This window comes from Ostrea edulis, chromosome 5 (genome assembly GCF_947568905.1).
Source record: "Ostrea edulis chromosome 5, xbOstEdul1.1, whole genome shotgun sequence".
In the NCBI taxonomy this organism is placed as follows: domain Eukaryota; kingdom Metazoa; phylum Mollusca; class Bivalvia; order Ostreida; family Ostreidae; genus Ostrea; species Ostrea edulis.
The window spans coordinates 19,543,162-19,559,800 of NC_079168.1; the positions used below are offsets into that span (position 1 = coordinate 19,543,162).

At 35.5% G+C, this 16,639-nt stretch overlaps 1 protein-coding gene across 2 annotated transcripts in view; it reads left to right on the plus strand.

The window, feature by feature from the left end:
• LOC125651282 (tumor necrosis factor receptor superfamily member 1B-like) overlaps positions 1-16,639 on the plus strand; it is a 29,739-nt gene that overhangs the window by 618 nt on the left and 12,482 nt on the right. For both annotated transcript variants that reach the window (XM_056166888.1, XM_056166889.1), the window contains exons 2-6: positions 6,010-6,079; positions 6,197-6,266; positions 7,660-7,818; positions 9,173-9,343; positions 12,434-12,506. In XM_056166888.1, the coding sequence (XP_056022863.1) occupies positions 6,041-6,079; positions 6,197-6,266; positions 7,660-7,818; positions 9,173-9,343; positions 12,434-12,506 (512 nt within the window). In that variant the 5' untranslated portion in view covers positions 6,010-6,040. The remainder of the gene's footprint in view (positions 1-6,009; positions 6,080-6,196; positions 6,267-7,659; positions 7,819-9,172; positions 9,344-12,433; positions 12,507-16,639) is intronic.

Sequence of the window (16,639 nt, forward strand, 5' to 3'; positions counted from 1 at the left end):
CAAAATGTACAAAAACTAACTTATCATATCGAACTGTAATGATAATATCTGAGCAAATCAAACACTTCTCTGAATTTTTTAAAATCAGAAGATGGTAAATATGAGACATGTGAGCGAATTAAAAGGTTTATATAAATATTCATTCATTCAATAATACTAGTAAAATCATGGAATTCGTTGTTTTTGTGAACCTACTTTAAGATTTAAAGCATAAAACTTAAACTTATAAAATTATTATCCATGATGCTATAGGTATAGGTAAGTTTTGCCAAGAATCTTGACATTTAGACGTTGACAGAGGTGTTGTAGCGCAGCGTAATATGCCCTCTGGTGAGAGATTGGTGTAGCTAATGGTATTCTTAAGACCTCGTCTCGGGTTTTCTCGTTCTAAAAATAGTTGGCTGCGACAGAAATATTCCAACATCACAACTTCCGTTCGTTATAGAAGTGGCGAGGTTAAAACGATGAAATTGAGCGATGTGAAGTAATTATTGCGCACCAAATAGCGATGCATTTAATCCACGAATCATCAGTAGATTTAGAATGACCATTCTTTTCAGTTGGTATGTGCATTATTGGTGTTTTTTCGATAGGATTTCTCAGCGTGGTGTAGATTTTTTCAACATGTCGCTATCTGAGTTGCACACCTTGTTCATATATTATGATCGGTGATATGACATTTTTTGAAAAACGGTTTCTATGCGAGATTTGTGTATTCCATTGAAATATATAAACTCTGAAGTTACACATTTTATCAAAAAATGAACATTTAAAAATACAAGAAGGGGGGTACCGGAAGTCCTGTCTATAAGCACCTGTGAGTTTCTTATCAATTTTGATGTAGATGATCTACAGAGAGGTCGCCTATAACGAGTCACTTCGTAGTTCGGCGCCGATAGCTTGTGCCCGGTCATCTACATCAAAATAGATGAAAATCAAACTAGATTATCTAGTTTGATTTTGATCTATTTTGCTCATAGACCCTTGCTTGTGGATATGACCATACCCCCCACCCCCGTTTACAAAAAAATATCTATAGAACAAATATCACGGCCTGTCTAATTGAAGACCTACAGGTAATTGAAGACCTACGGAAGACTTACAAAAATATAGGCTATTTACATCAAAACTAATATGATATTCTCATTGAGCATGTCTCAAATGTCTAATATAAACAAAAATGTTTGATAAAAATAAGTTTTAAAATGTATTTTCAAAGCTGGGTAGGGGCAACTATTTTTCTCTCTTGACGACCTAGCGCAAGAACGATAACTTGTATAAATGTCATACTTGCAAATCAGCTGTTCAATTAATAATAATTTCTTGTATATTTTCTTTGTTAAAAGATCGGGAAAATGTTTAAAAATTGTACTTTAAAAAATAAAAGAATGATTAACAATTGAACAGCTGATTTGTAGATATATATTTACGCGAGTTATCGCTCTTGCACTAGGTCGTCTAATAGAGAGAAAAATGTTCCCCATACGGAGCTTTTTAAATATATTTTTATCGAAATTGTTTGTGTTTATTTTATATTTGAGACATGGTTAATCAGAAAATCATATTAGTTTTGATGTATATAGCCCACATTTTTGTAGGTCTTCTGTAAGTCTTCCGTAGGTCTTCAATTACCCGTAGGTCTTCAATACTTATCATTTCCATTAGTGGAACTCTTCAAATTAAAGGCGCGTAAAGTCGTGCTATCGGGACAACATACGTAAACATTACTAATATAAATTATGGTATCGAATACATATTATAACCGACTGCAAACCACGACACTGATTAAAATTCTAAAGGCAAATTTAGGAATTGATTATTCTTACAAAAAAAACAGACGAACTTATTAGACTATGTGAAGGATCTGCCAAATCTAACCGATATAAAGCACCAATCGCAAGAAGAACTGTGAAGGGAAAAACCAAAATGCACATCCGACACAATAACCTTTCTTGTAATTAATGGGATTCATATGTTATTAGAATTATTCTGTCAGACTATGAAGACATTCCATTTTTTCATACAATTTGGACAGGTTCATATGGGCATGGACTTTGTAATCGTTCATGTACCCCCCCCCCTCTCTCTCTCTCTCTCTCTCTCTCTCTCTCATTTTCCAATATTTTAGAATAAGTTATATATTTGCCAAACTGCATTTTTAAAGACGTTTATAACACTAATTAACACAACAAATGCGTTTCCAAACTGCATCTAAGCTATTTTGAAAATTACAAAATATTGATTGACTTAGGACAGAGAACATCGTTGTTTGGAATTTTTAAATTAGGTGTAGTAGAGTTTAAAAAAACATGTAACATCCTTGATAAACTAGTGTTAGAATATTTAAAAAATGCAGTTTGACCAATGGCTATTCTATTTAAAGATACACAATGTACTTTAACTTAAAAAGGGGGGGGGGGGTGCTATGAACGTTTCGTTTATGTCCCAGTAATCTCACACTTGCTCGCGAGACTTCTGCATTTTCTTACCAATGACGCACAAGAGTCATCAAAGCGCGATAACTCTAATGAGCTGGTAATAAGAAGTATTAGGTATGCCCCAAATATCACCATTTTCGTTTCATTACTCATTTACCATGAAATGTATAACTTGCCATTTCTAGCATCTTTGATATGTCTATAAATTAAAAATAGACAAGGTTGGAGACTTCAAAAATGAAAGTAGATAACCCCTTAGAAAACTCCATGCAGTACTAATTAGTGATGGGCAATCGGGGGGTGGGGGGGGGGGGGGGAATTAATCAAATTTTAATCATTTCAAATTTATGGCATAAATACATTAAATTTACTTTACTTTTTACCCAAGATATTAAGTTAATTAGAATAAAATCATTAGATTGATTGTATCTTGTTTAACGTCTCACGAGAGAATTTTTCACTCATATGGAGATGTCTAAAATCATAACTAGAAATTTGAATTTAATAATCCCATACTTTTGATTTTATTTTCCCAGGATAGGGATAGGTCTCTCGACTTTTGTTGTTGTTATGGGATACGGATTAGAATAGGGCCTCATTACCCCTTGCTTGTTGTAAGAGGCAAAATCCGAGGACCCATGTCACAGCAGGTGTGGCAGGATAAAGATCCCTCCCTGCTCAAAGACTGTAAGCGCCGAGCATAGGCCTAAATTTTGCAGGCCTTTACCGTCAATGGTGACGTCTCCATATGAGTGAAAGATTCTCAAGAGAAACGTTAAACAATATTCAATCGGATGATTCAGCTTCGTCAGCCATTTTTTATTTTAGATAAGTCGCGACAGGAATATTCGTATTATTAAAAGAAAATATACCGATGTCGGCGATTTTCGATTTTCAAAATGACTTTCGATTATTCATATCGTTTCAGTTATAGCGACCGACAATCGAAAGTCGGCGATAATCGGTACATCACTATTACTCACTCAACCTTGCAATAAAATTTCTTCAAACTACGCAACACAAAGCCGGCCATATTTATGTGAGCTATTGCATATTATAAATTTTCATAATTAGTAACTGACGAAAATCTGACTGAGCTATCGTCATGGGAGTGAATGTTATATTTATTCTAAAAATATTTTTTGTAAAGTGAAGGAGATATGCGATCAAGTTGGCATACTGTTCAAGCACCTGTGTTTACACATTCAACTTTCTTTTTTACGTCAGAACTATACATATACGATTTTTCAACACAATCAGAAGTAGAATGACCTGCGTGTCATCATGTTGAAAGTACAATGCTTACGATTTCTTGGAAAGCACATTTGTTGTATAAAAGCAAGTTATCTATACCAGACTTAAGTTTTTGTTTGCACAAAACCCAATAAACAACACCGATATGATCCCTAATATCTATCGGACAGTTTGTCAGGTGAGTTTCTAAGTTTTTCCGGACAAATTAAAAATTTACAAGAGATGTCCGGTAGTCAAGCGCCTTTCGCCAACTCTGGTAACATAAATTACAGTGCTGGGGGAAACAACACTATTTCTAATGAAAACAAAATTGCATTCAGTTGAACCATTGTATAAATTGTTATAATATATTGTAAATTACATGTATATTGTAAAAAAAAATTACAATCTTATATAGGCCTATTTATATTACAAATTGTATTACATACTATTTATATCATGTACAAATAAAGTAACGGGAAATGATCTGCCTTCCCTTTTACTTGACTACCCAGGGTCAAAATAGACTTTTTGGAGTGTGAGAAGGGCCCTTTGGGTAGTTGTCACTGAATGCTTTCATGTCCTCTAGAAATGATGTATTTATATTTATAAAACTTTGTTCTCATATGATTATATAATCTTGTATTTCTCTCGTTTTTTTTCCTTCTTCTACATCCTGCGAGATGTATTAGGGAATATATATTGTTATTTAGGTGGAGCTTTGTCAGGGCCCCATCCCTGGCAGCTTTCCACACTTTTTTCTTCTTCTATCGTTTGGTCTATTTGTTATATGTTATAGTGATAGGTCTGGGAAATAAAAATGTCATAAGTATAAAAAAAAATATATTTATATAATTATAATATGTGTCACAGTGTGTGATGCTAAGGTAGTCAAAATGAGTCAAGACATTAAACTCGAATTTCCTATATGATCAGTTAATTCATCGTGGTTGAGATTGAATCGAATTGGATGGATATTTGGACTGACACCACTGATGAAGAAGGATACTGTCCAAATATCCAGTCGATCCAAAATCTCAGCTGAGATTAATAGTTCGCTCCAATGATTACACATATGAGTCACGTGATTTGCTCTTCATCAGCAGAAAAAAGATGATGCTTCTGGAAAAATGTCGCCGTCACTGCGGTATACTTCATTGACAATCACGAAATTAAAATAATTAAATTATTTAGGAAGTAACATAAACGTTTTTAAATTCCAGACAAGCTTTCTCATAGTTTCAAACGTTTTGTTTTTGCTTGCTTTGAAAGGAGAAAAATAACATTGCAGCTGATATGGTGTCACAATGTAACTGTTTACACCCACCACGTTATATTCCCCGCATTTAATGAAGAGGCGGATAAAATGTCTGGAAGTCGTGTTGCAAGATGTTAATGGGCTTCGCTCGTCTCAACAGTCACACAGTACAACATATTAGAATCCTTCATTAGTACGAGTGTGGGATAGGGAAATTCCACGGAGAGGACTGTCTAGGACGAGGCTTTGCCGAGTCAACAGCGAATCTTGTTCCAGAGGTGGAATTTCCCTATCCCACACGAGTAAATAATGAAGGATTATTTTTCTCACATTTTACCCAGTCTAGTGCATAAATTTAGGAGCTTTGAGAAAATTCTAAGTTATCAAAATCCTCATTTGAACTTCGATGCAAAAGCTAAATAGATAGGCATGGGGTACTCAAAACGTTTTCTCAAGAGCCACTGAAAACTTGTATATAAAAGCTTCCTGACACAATGAAGAAAATTGTTCAATGTAAATTTGGGCCACAATTGATTTGTAACTACATTGATCCAAATCTTTTATAAGAAGAGAAATGAATGCAGATCATTTGCTTGGTGGTTTTTTTTTATGCAGTTGAAAATTAATCCCTTCAAAATGCTAAATCAAAGAGAGAGAAAAAAAACTTTAAATGGTGTAATAGAAGACTAACTGTGAAAGATATTTCTTGAGTTTGAATGCTGAGTACATATTTACTTTTACTATCTATACTAGTATTCATATTTGCTTATTAAATATGAATACTATGATTTCCTGTGTATGACATGTTAATTAGACATTGCTCATCTGGGTTTAGGGTACTTTTGCTAGTGCAAGAAATGGTTTGTTGCTACAGAATTGTCTGGTGGGATTAAAATGAATGAAAATTGATGCTTGCTGCTTGACAGGCTTAAATTTCAGGTGCATTTGATTAAAAGTGGAGACTCTGTAACAATAACACTAATAAACCCAGACCGGCAGTACATGTATTTGACAATATATACTTTGTATTTACAATTATCTCTATTACAAATTAAGCTCTAGATTTCTCTTTTGATTTAGATCATACATACCCACCTGATAGCAAGCAGAAATGATGTTATGTAAATGTGTACTATTAGCAATTCTGCTGGTAAGTATTTATGATATAATGATCTGAATGAATAGCTATATAGCAGCAGTCATTTATGACTATTAGTTAAACTGAGAATGAAACATTTTAAAGCTTGATTATTTAATGTTTTTTTAGTCATGCTGTTGTGAGGCTTGCCTGCTTAGAAAGGATGGGACGTGTTGCAAAACAAAGAAATGTTCTACAGGTATGAACTACACAATCGTTTAAGAAAACCACATTGGGCATAGTCTTAGCTGCAGATCTGTAGCTCTCTGGGAAAATATTGGGACAGGCCCGAATCTGTCTCAATATTTTTCCAGAAAGCTGTAGTCAGATCTGCGGCTAGCATAGTCCTTGCCTGCTCATTTCTAATTTTCCCATTTACTCCCACCCTTAACTGTGACCTCGCCCTGGAATTCCGTAACTCTGAATGGTCTTGACCACTTTGTTAGTATAAGTAATTTAATTTCATGAACTGTAATGTGGTGTAATTTTTGAATTAATAGAAATTTTGGTCATTTGTGTGACAGTGTGATGTCATCAGAATGATAAGGTTCCAGTGAGTCAGATCAACAGACAGACACATGATTTTGTTTTGTTTACTATTTAAGATGAATGGTTATTTAAAAAATGAATTTCTTTTTTGAGAATACATGAGGGTATGAACTGCGACGCTTTAAGCTGAGCGCTTCATGAAAAGTATACTGGAGTGAAGAGTTGCTGTTCTTTCCCCTTCTGTAGTTTCAAAAATGAAATTCATTTCTTATATTTACACTCTGTTTTCTTTTCTGTCGAAATTCCCAGCCGTTAAAATTGAAGTACTATATTGATCAGGATTCCTGCACACATTTTTCACATTCATGAGGAAATGGCTATTATTACAATTTGTTACGTTATCAAAGTAAAAAAACATTTGAAATGTAAATATATTTAAGTACTGCACATTGGTCATCATCATGATCAGTGATTCTGAAATCATGCAGTTAGATATCCTGAGACCATGCTGTTCTTTACTTGAGATTTTTTCATTGCATGCATTATGATATATACAATTATTGGCTAAATGGCAATTGATGCTTTAGCTACGTGAGAATTACTTAGTCCTTTTCATGAAGCATTTGAGGAAACTGCAGTATTTATCCCCACAGTCATGGGGAGCATGCACATTTACTTCAACATTTACTAACCATGGATGGATGTTGTTTTCCAGCCACACCACAAGCACAGCCCCGAATATAATGTTAAACCATGTGTACTTTGCTTACTGAGGCAGTGTAACAAAGAAATGACCATTCTGTTGCATCATTCCCAGAATTGGCTATTGTAAATCCGCTGGACAGGAGTCCAGTTGTTTATATAGTAATTGTTTCTATCTTTCTGAATCCTGAAATGGTTGTGTGCAAAGTAGGCATTCCTTATTACAACGGAAATTATTTTGTGTTTAGTAATGCTATGCAAATGTATCGTAGACAAAAATCTGTGTTATTGTCTGACACAACAGAATGAAAACTTGATTGTTCATTTTCAAGTAATATTTGTGATAAGGAAGATCTACTGTGGTTGAAATCTATAAACAATATTTTCTATTTAACTTGCAGGAGAGGGGTATAATTTCTGTAATGGCACACAGGAACATCCGGGGGAAGACACCTGTTTTCCTTGTCCATCAGGGACACATAACCGGGACTCCATTAATACCGGTGAAATGCCAACAGTCTGGAGAGTTTGTGTGCCTTTAGACTGCTCTTGTGAATCAGGTACGTCTTTTTAGCTCACTTGAGAATTACAAGGGTACCTTCATTTAGCGTAGGTTCAAATTTCATACTCTGACCCCTAGGGTCAGGGCAGGGGCTGCAGGAGGGGGGGAAAAGTTTTATATATAGGATTTTTTTTTAGAATAGGAAATTCTTAAATGATCACTAATGTGCAATTTTTCTAATTAATATGCAAGTATCGTCTTACAGATTAGATAAAAATTTGTTTCAACCATGACTCTTGAGTCTGGTGGGGCTATGATACAGATTGCAAATTTTACACAATACAGTATGGGGGGAAAATTCTTTGAAAAATGTTTTGCTCTAGAAGCAAGATGCACAAGGGTCGAATGGCAAATTGATACAATGCATGCAGCCTTACATAGTATAGATTTAGTTTTGTTCACACTCTGAACCCAGGGATGAAAACTGTCATGATAGAGGTTCAAATATAAAGGATTTTCTGCTAAGAACCACATGTTTACAATTTGTCAAATTTTACATGCAAGAATCCTCATGTAGTGTAGATTTAAATTATCTCTTTATGACCTCCAAATTCTGGATGAGGTTATGATTTAAATGGACTACATACAATTATTTGATTAAGTTTGATAAAATATGTTCAAATCAAAGTTTTGAATAGGAATAAATGCATATACAGAAAAATTACAAAAAGGGTTCAGTTTATGAAATTAATATGAAAGTATCCTCAAAGTCATTCAAGTCTGTTCACACCATAACACTGGGCCAAGGAAAAGGCCACAAGAGGGACAAGGTTTAGATAGAATATGTAGGAAAACTCTGGTACAGATTTTCAGGCTGATACGCAAGCATCATCATGTAGTGTAGATTGAAGTTTGTTCCCACCAAGATCCCCTGGTTCGGGAGTGGGGGGTCACAATCACAAGATATGACTGGGATTTAATGTTTTTCATGGGGAAACTGCTGTAGCTCAGGTGAGTGATGTGGCTCATGGGTCTCTTGTGTTCTGTTGCCATTAAATGGAATATGCTAGTATTATATGTAAGTGAAAATGTTGCACAGGTTTTGCATCATTCATGTAGTAAATTTCCGTGGCTACATGCTTCTTAATGAATGTGTATTTATTTTAACCAATACCCTAATAGGGTATTTAAGATTTTATGTAACTAGAGTTGATACATGGACAATGTTTGGCATAATCATACACTTCTTCTACGTATGATAATGGATAAATAGAGATGTTCATTAATTTAACTCAACCTTACACTAGTGCTTTTACTTCTATGTCAAAGGAACTAAAGAAGAAATCCCATTCAATTTGTGTAATGTAGAAAATGATACTGAATGTGTTATTTTTTATTTATTTATTTTTTAGATGGAAATGTCATAGTAAACAAGGAAGCATGTTTAAGAGGAGAAGAAAAGATTTGTGTATGTGACAGAAAACAATTCTTCTTTGGATCTGATCCCATGATATGCGAAAAAGTGAGAGACCCAATGATTATTGAAAGTGTTAAACGTCCTGGCCAGGAACTCACTAACACTGGTAGGTAGTAGTTAGTTGGGACTTTCACCTGTGGTAACTATTGGCCATCGTTCAGTCTATCAGATAATCTGTTACATGGATTGATTTTATACTGTTTAATGCCATGTCAGGTATATTTCAGCTATATGATTTAAATTCTTCTTCTCACTTGATGTCATTTGACTGCCCCATACAAAACCCCAACAGACCATGTACCCAGTAACGGTAACTAATATTGCCTGTTGGTCAAGACTTTTATCTATTATTATATCTCATTATTTTTTAAGTTAATAATTTTAAAATGTAAGTAGATACTGTCCAAAGGAGGGTCAAAGGTGAAAATTATGATTAGATAATAAAAACCTTTATCTGAGTTTTCTTCTAATATGGTCATTATTTTATACACACACACGAACACACAGAGAGAAAGAGAAAGAACTAAATTCTTTGTACCTGAAATTTCCCATATGATCTGATTGAAAATATCCTTAGCTAAAATTATAGTATCTATCTATCCATCCAGCCAGCCAGCATTACGTGAAAGAATCTGTCTGGAACAATACACCAAGGTTGAAACAAAAGAAGATGAAATGTTAGGCATTTGAATTAAGACGAGTCAATCAACAAATATACACCAAAGACGCACACACGAAAACTTAAATGACAAACAAATGATGGGAAGGGGGGGGGGTGTTGAGAAAAACCATGAAGCAAACAGTGATGTACAAGACATGAGGTAGATACATTGTCAATAATATCAGCAATGTTTTGTATCTCGTTAATATCGACAATATCGATATCGTATTATTATCCTGTTGACTATCATAGCAGATTTAAAACTGAATTTCCTTAAAAAAATCAGGCAATTCTTCCCATAAGACTGCTACAGATATGTAAGTTTTTAAATACTATTTTCTTGCTTTTGGAACTAACAATGAATTATGGCTCCCCTCTTTCAGAAGGAGACATGTTTTTGTACTTTCCGTCCATCTTGCTGTCCGTCTCTCCGTAGTTATAGTGGATCTAAGAGGATGGATGATGTAAAATAGTTTGTGAATGCTTCTCCTCCTATATGGGTTATCAGATAGACTTGAGACTTTGTACAATGCTTCATTGTCATTTGTAGATGTGTATATTGTTGGAACAGGAGAATCCAATTATTTTCCTATAAGTTATAGTGGATCTAAGAGGGGTGGAGGATGTAAAATAGTTTGTGAACACTTCTTCTCCTATATGGGTTATCGGATAGACTTCAAACTTTGTACAATGCTTCATTGCCATTTGTAGATGTGTACATTGTCGGGACAAGAGGATCCAATTATTTTCCTAAAAGTTATAGTGGATCTACATTTTTTTCCTTATACATGTATAACTGGTACCGATAAATGGCACCATTCCCAATGCCAAAAAACTTTGATTTTTCCCAATTATTTAATTTCTAAGTTAACATTAAAATATTTTACATTTACCAATAGTATGGCCTGCCTCTAGCCCTGCGAAACAAAAACTGATTTAAACCTATCTCTTTTTCTGTATGTTAACCTAGCAATGTCACCAGCCCCGCATGTGATGCAGCACTAGTGACACCGGTGATGGCTATATATTGCATAAATTGTCATTCTTACGCAATACACATTCATTATATCAACATATCCAGGATATTCGAGATAAAGATGTTCAAGATACTGAAGTTAAACTGTAGTGTCTTTGTTAGTATTTCTATATGGGGAGTACATAACAGATGTTCATGTATATATACTACACTCAATGTTGTGCAACTTTCAACATTTTTTATCACTGAATCGTCAACTTGAATAATCATACTATGTCTACAATCTAGTAAACACTCTATGAGATGCTTCCTTTAGCATAGATTTTGTTTGCTTTAGGCTGATTTTAAACATTCATCAATTCTTAACCAGCATGTTGCTGAATATTGAGTGAAATAATTTACAATGTGCTTCTGATTTTTACTCATTAAAAAAAAAAGTCATGGAATTTCTCAGTGTTTCATTTCTTGGTTCTAAAAGCTTCGTTGAATGATGTGTCAGATATTGGATGTACACGATAATACAAACACAACCTGCTATACTGTATGTGCATTATATAGGTGTGGTGTATTAATGGAAAGCATGCATCGCTTTATGATAATCACATTTTTATACGCCAGTCAAAGACAGGACGTATTATGATATGGTGTCGTCGGTCTGTCTGTTGGGATCTTGTAGGTGAAATGAATCAGGGTCTTACAACTTGGTACGTTTGATCACCATGGTGAGAGAAAGATGCCATTGTTTTTCGAGTTCAGAGGTCAATAGTTAAGGTCATATTATCAGTTAATAGGAAAACCTTGTAGGCAGAATACAGACCAAAACATTGGGACTAGGACCATCAAACTTGGTACACATACACCTTATACCAAGTGGAGGATGCCTATTGTTTCTCCAGGTCAAATTATCACTTAGTAGAAAACCTTGTTTTCGTTATGGATGCAGATATTGCCCTGATATTTAGTCACAAGCTTCCTCTCAGGGGAAATAAAAGTTCAGTTTGCATTTCAGCTGGATTGGTGCACCAATGCATGAACTACTTATAGGGTAAAATTAGGTCAAACAGTTTTCCAGATTTTCTTTTTCAATATGAATACAGGGATTATCCTGAAATTTTGTCACAACCTCTCTCTCAGAGAATACATAATCAGTTTACATTTCAACTTGATTGGGCGAAAAGTAGGTCAAATAGTTCTTTGGAATTTTTCTCACCATGGATACAGATATTGCACTGACATTTTGTTACAACCTTCCTCTCAGAGAAATACATAATCAGTTCACAGTGAAATAGATTGATGCACCATGACCTACTTTAAGGCTTTTCTATTCGGAATGTGTATGATATCAATTCAGAGTGCATAATGTGCTTACAGGTCCAACGGGCGTATGTTGTACCATTTGTGGTACTCTGGTTTCTATAGTGTTGGTGGTTTTACACTTTTATATACAAATTTCTCATGATTAAAATAGTTTGGCTTCGATAAAAAGGACATGTAGTTTATTGTCTTGACACTAATACCCAAATTTTTAAAGTTAAAAAGACTTTCATTTTGTTAAACAGGTAGAAATAAAAGCTGTGAAGAAGGACATTTTAAGTCAACAGCTGATGCGAGCATCTGTAAACCTCACACAAAGTAAGTGAAGCAGAAGAACTTTTGACTCTTCTTTTATGTTTAATAATGTTATTTAGACTGACATTACTGACAGCTTAAGAGCTAGCCTATGGAAGGGGGGGGGGGGGGGGCTTTGCCTTGTGCTCCAGGGGTGCTGCTTTTGACTTATTGAAGGCATTTGCACTCCTCACTTGCACACACCATCAAAATCCTGGATCTGTATATGCCATGGCATTTTCCTTGGGAACCTAACATGGCTACGTCAACAAACGAAATCATTTGAAGCTGGGAGTTTTCATGTCGTGTGGGGCTTATGAATATTTGAAGGTATGTTTAGACACAAGTATAGAAGGAAAATATGTTAAGAATTTTTTTATATTAAATTTATGAGACAGTAACTCAAGAATACAACAATATAAGGCCTCAACCGTGCGCAGCTTTTTGTGCGCCGTAAATCGAAGGTTTTTATAAGGGGTGGCTCTGTAGCTCTCTGTTATGTCAAAATATTTTTTCAGAGAGCTACAGTTCTGCAGCTATATGGATCCCAGAATATTGCCTCACACATAGCTTAGGGCCATGATTTGAACATACTTTAATGACAAAACTTAAGTATAAATAACATCTATGGATTTGACAGATTGTAGCCTCATTGTTGTATGGTGATTTGATGAATTTTTATACCTCCCGCAACAAGTTGTGGGGGGGGGGGGGTATACTGGAATCGGGTTGTCCGTTTGTCTGTCCGTCCGTCTGTAGACGCAATGATTTCCGGGCTCTAAAGCATTATCCTTTCCACCTACCATCACCATATCATATATATGGACTACCCATGGGATGAAGATGTTCCCTATCGATTTTGGGGTCCAAAGGTCAAGCACACTGGACATCGAAGTAGCAATATGGTTTCCGGGCTCTAAAGCGTTATCCTTTCCACCTACAGTCACCATATCATACATATGGACTACCCATGGGATGAAGGTGTTTCCTATCGATTTTGGGGTCAAAAGGTCAAAGGTCAAGTGCACTGGACATTGAAGTAGCAGTATGGTTTCCGGGCTCTAAAGCATTATCCTTTCCACCTACAGTCACCCAGGGGTCGAAATTAACTTTTTCTACCACAGGCTAATTTTAGCCTGTGGGTAAAAAATCCACAGGCTAAAATGAAAACCTACAAGCTAAAATAAAAATAATGAAGTAGTGCTCTTTTTTATATATGTTTTTTTTTAAATCAATGATTTTCCCCATCATTACTGAGCCTAGTGGGTCAACAGGCATTGTTTGGACAAGACATTAAGTTACGTAAGTCATATGGTGCAATGTTTAGGTCTCTTGATTATCACACCTCTAATCCACAACTTGTCTACCGCAGGTTTAGATCCAGTCTTCGAATTTCATGCCACATCAGGGTTGTCACTAGTGATTTTTAAAGCGAATACCGGACTCATGGTTTATAAGCAGCAGGATCACGAGTCCTATAAACTTTTTTGATAATCGTCTACGCGGTGAGCAATGCGCTTGTGTCATCACTACAACCCGACCTCAATATGACAATAAATTTAGATAGGACATTCTCATGATTCTGATAAAAATAACTACCGGAAGACTTGGTAAAACATAGACTCTGGTATTTTTTTTTTTTTTTTTAGATAAATGAATAACAAAAACCTCATACTTGGAATTCAATTTAATCACCCCTATAGGTGAACAGGACTCGTGGCACATGTCAATATGCGATGTCCGACCTCTAAAGCATTTGTTTGACTCCGAGTTTCTTAAAAAATCATAAAAGAAAAATCCGGATAGAAACGGTTGTTGAAATCGGTCATTGATGTAAGCGTTTGTATGATTCAGAGTGCAAGTTTAAGAAAAGCGAATAGCGCATCACCGTATAAAACGGATACGATACGATCATAGTTTGTAAATCACCACTCGCTAAGATTTTCGAGTGTCCACTATTTTTACTCGCTATTTTTCAAATGTACTCACATTTTGCGAGTATTTCTCGCTAATTTCGAGCCCTGTCACCATATCATATATATGGACTACCCATGGGATGAAGATGTTCCCTATCGATTTTGGGGTCAAAAGGTCAAAGGTCAAGTGCACTGGACATTGAAGTAGCAATATGGTTTCCGGGCTCTAAAGCGTTATCCTTTCCACCTACAGTCACCATATCATACATATGGACTACCCATGGGATGAAGATGTTCCCTATCGATTTTGGGGTCAAAAGGTCAAAGGTCATGCGCACTGGACATCGAAGTAGCAATATGGTTCGGTTTGTCATGCCATTTGTTTTTTACACTCAGAAAAGAGGTAGTTTATACCTATTGCCAACATCCTTTGGGAGATTGGGGTAAGCGGGGGGTATTCTTAGTGAGCATTGCTCACAGTACCTCTTGTTCGTAGCATCTATCATGACTTGAGATAGGTTTGACACGATTCATGAATGATTTGATTTTGACCACAGAATATAACTTGATTACAACCTGGTGGTCATTTGGCACCCATCAGCCCTGGTAACATGTAGCTCTGTTATATTAATATATGGATGGCTCAACATCAGTCCATCTGTTTGGGGCTTTCTGTTTCTTACTTCTTTGTGTTTCACTCTAGATCATGTTTCAGTTTGAATCCATTTTGACCTCTCTTGCAGTAATTTCGCCCCTTCATTTGAAATTTAATGTTATAGATAATTTGTCCTTCTAATTCCTCCTACTTTTCAAGTAAGGACCCTTAAAGATGTGCATGTGGCAAGGGTTTCAATTTTTGAGAAAATTACTGGTTGTTGAATGTTACAAAGTCAGTACGTGGTTTGGACATTTAACTCATCTCACACTTTTCAGGCTAATACATTTGTAAACAACTTCAAGATGTGTGTATTGCAAGGATTTAGTTTCCCAACAATTTTCTAATTTTCTTTTTATGCCCCATAGATCGAAGATCAGGGGGCATATTGTTTTTGTCCTGTCTGTCATTCTGTCTGAAACTTTAACCTTGCTAATAACTTTTGAACAGTAAGTGATAGAGCTTTGATATTTCACATGAGTATTCCTTGTGACAAGACCTTTCCGTGGGTACCAACATTTTTGGCCCCGTGACCTTGGAGTTTGACCTACTTTTTGAAAACTTTAACCTTGCTGATAACTTTTGAACAATAAGTGATAGAACTTTGATATTTCACATGAGTATTCCTTGTGACAAGACCTTTCCGTGGGTACCAACATTTTTGACACCTTGACCTATTTTTTGAAAACTTTAATTTTGCTAATAACTTTTGAACAATAAGTGATAGAGCTTTGATATTTCACATGAGTATTCCTTGTGACAAGACCTTTCCGTGGGTACCAACATTTTTTACCCCTTGACCTTGGAGTTTGACCAACTTTTTGATAACTTTAACCTTGCTGATAACTTTTGAACAATATGTGATAAAGCTTTGATATTTCACATGAGTATTCCTTGTGACAAGACCTTTCCGTGGGTACCAACGTTTTTGATCCCATGACCTTGACCTTGGAGTTTGACCTACTTTTTGAAAACTTTAACCTTGCTAATAACTTTTGAACAATAAGTGATAGAGCTTTGATATTTCACATGAGTATTCCTTGTGAGAAGACCTTTCCGTGGGTACCAACGTTTTTGATCCCTTGACCTTGGAGTTTGACCTACTTTTTGAAAACTTTAACCTTGCTAATAACTTTTGAACAATAAGTGATAGAGCTTTGATATTTCACATGAGTATTCCTTGTGACAAGACCTTTCCGTGGGTATTGAACCTTTTGACCTTGACATTTGACCTACTTTTAATTTTTTTTTTACATTGGTCATAACTTGTAAATGGTAAATATTAGAGCTTTCATATTGTACATAAGCATTTCTTTTGACAAGATCTTTCTACTGGTACCAAGATATTTGCCCTTGTGACCTTAGCCATCTTCGGAATTGGCCATTATCGGGGGCATTTGTGTTTTACAAACACATCTTGTTGTGAAAATATTACAGGTTGTTGAACTTAATCAAGTTTGGGAAAATGTTTTGCATGCAGAGCTCTTGGATTTTTGCCTCTTGTCACAGTTTTTAGCCCTCCTGAGCTGAAAGCTCAAGTGAGCTTTTCTGATCTGATTTTCGACTTCTTCTCCAGAACCAATTAA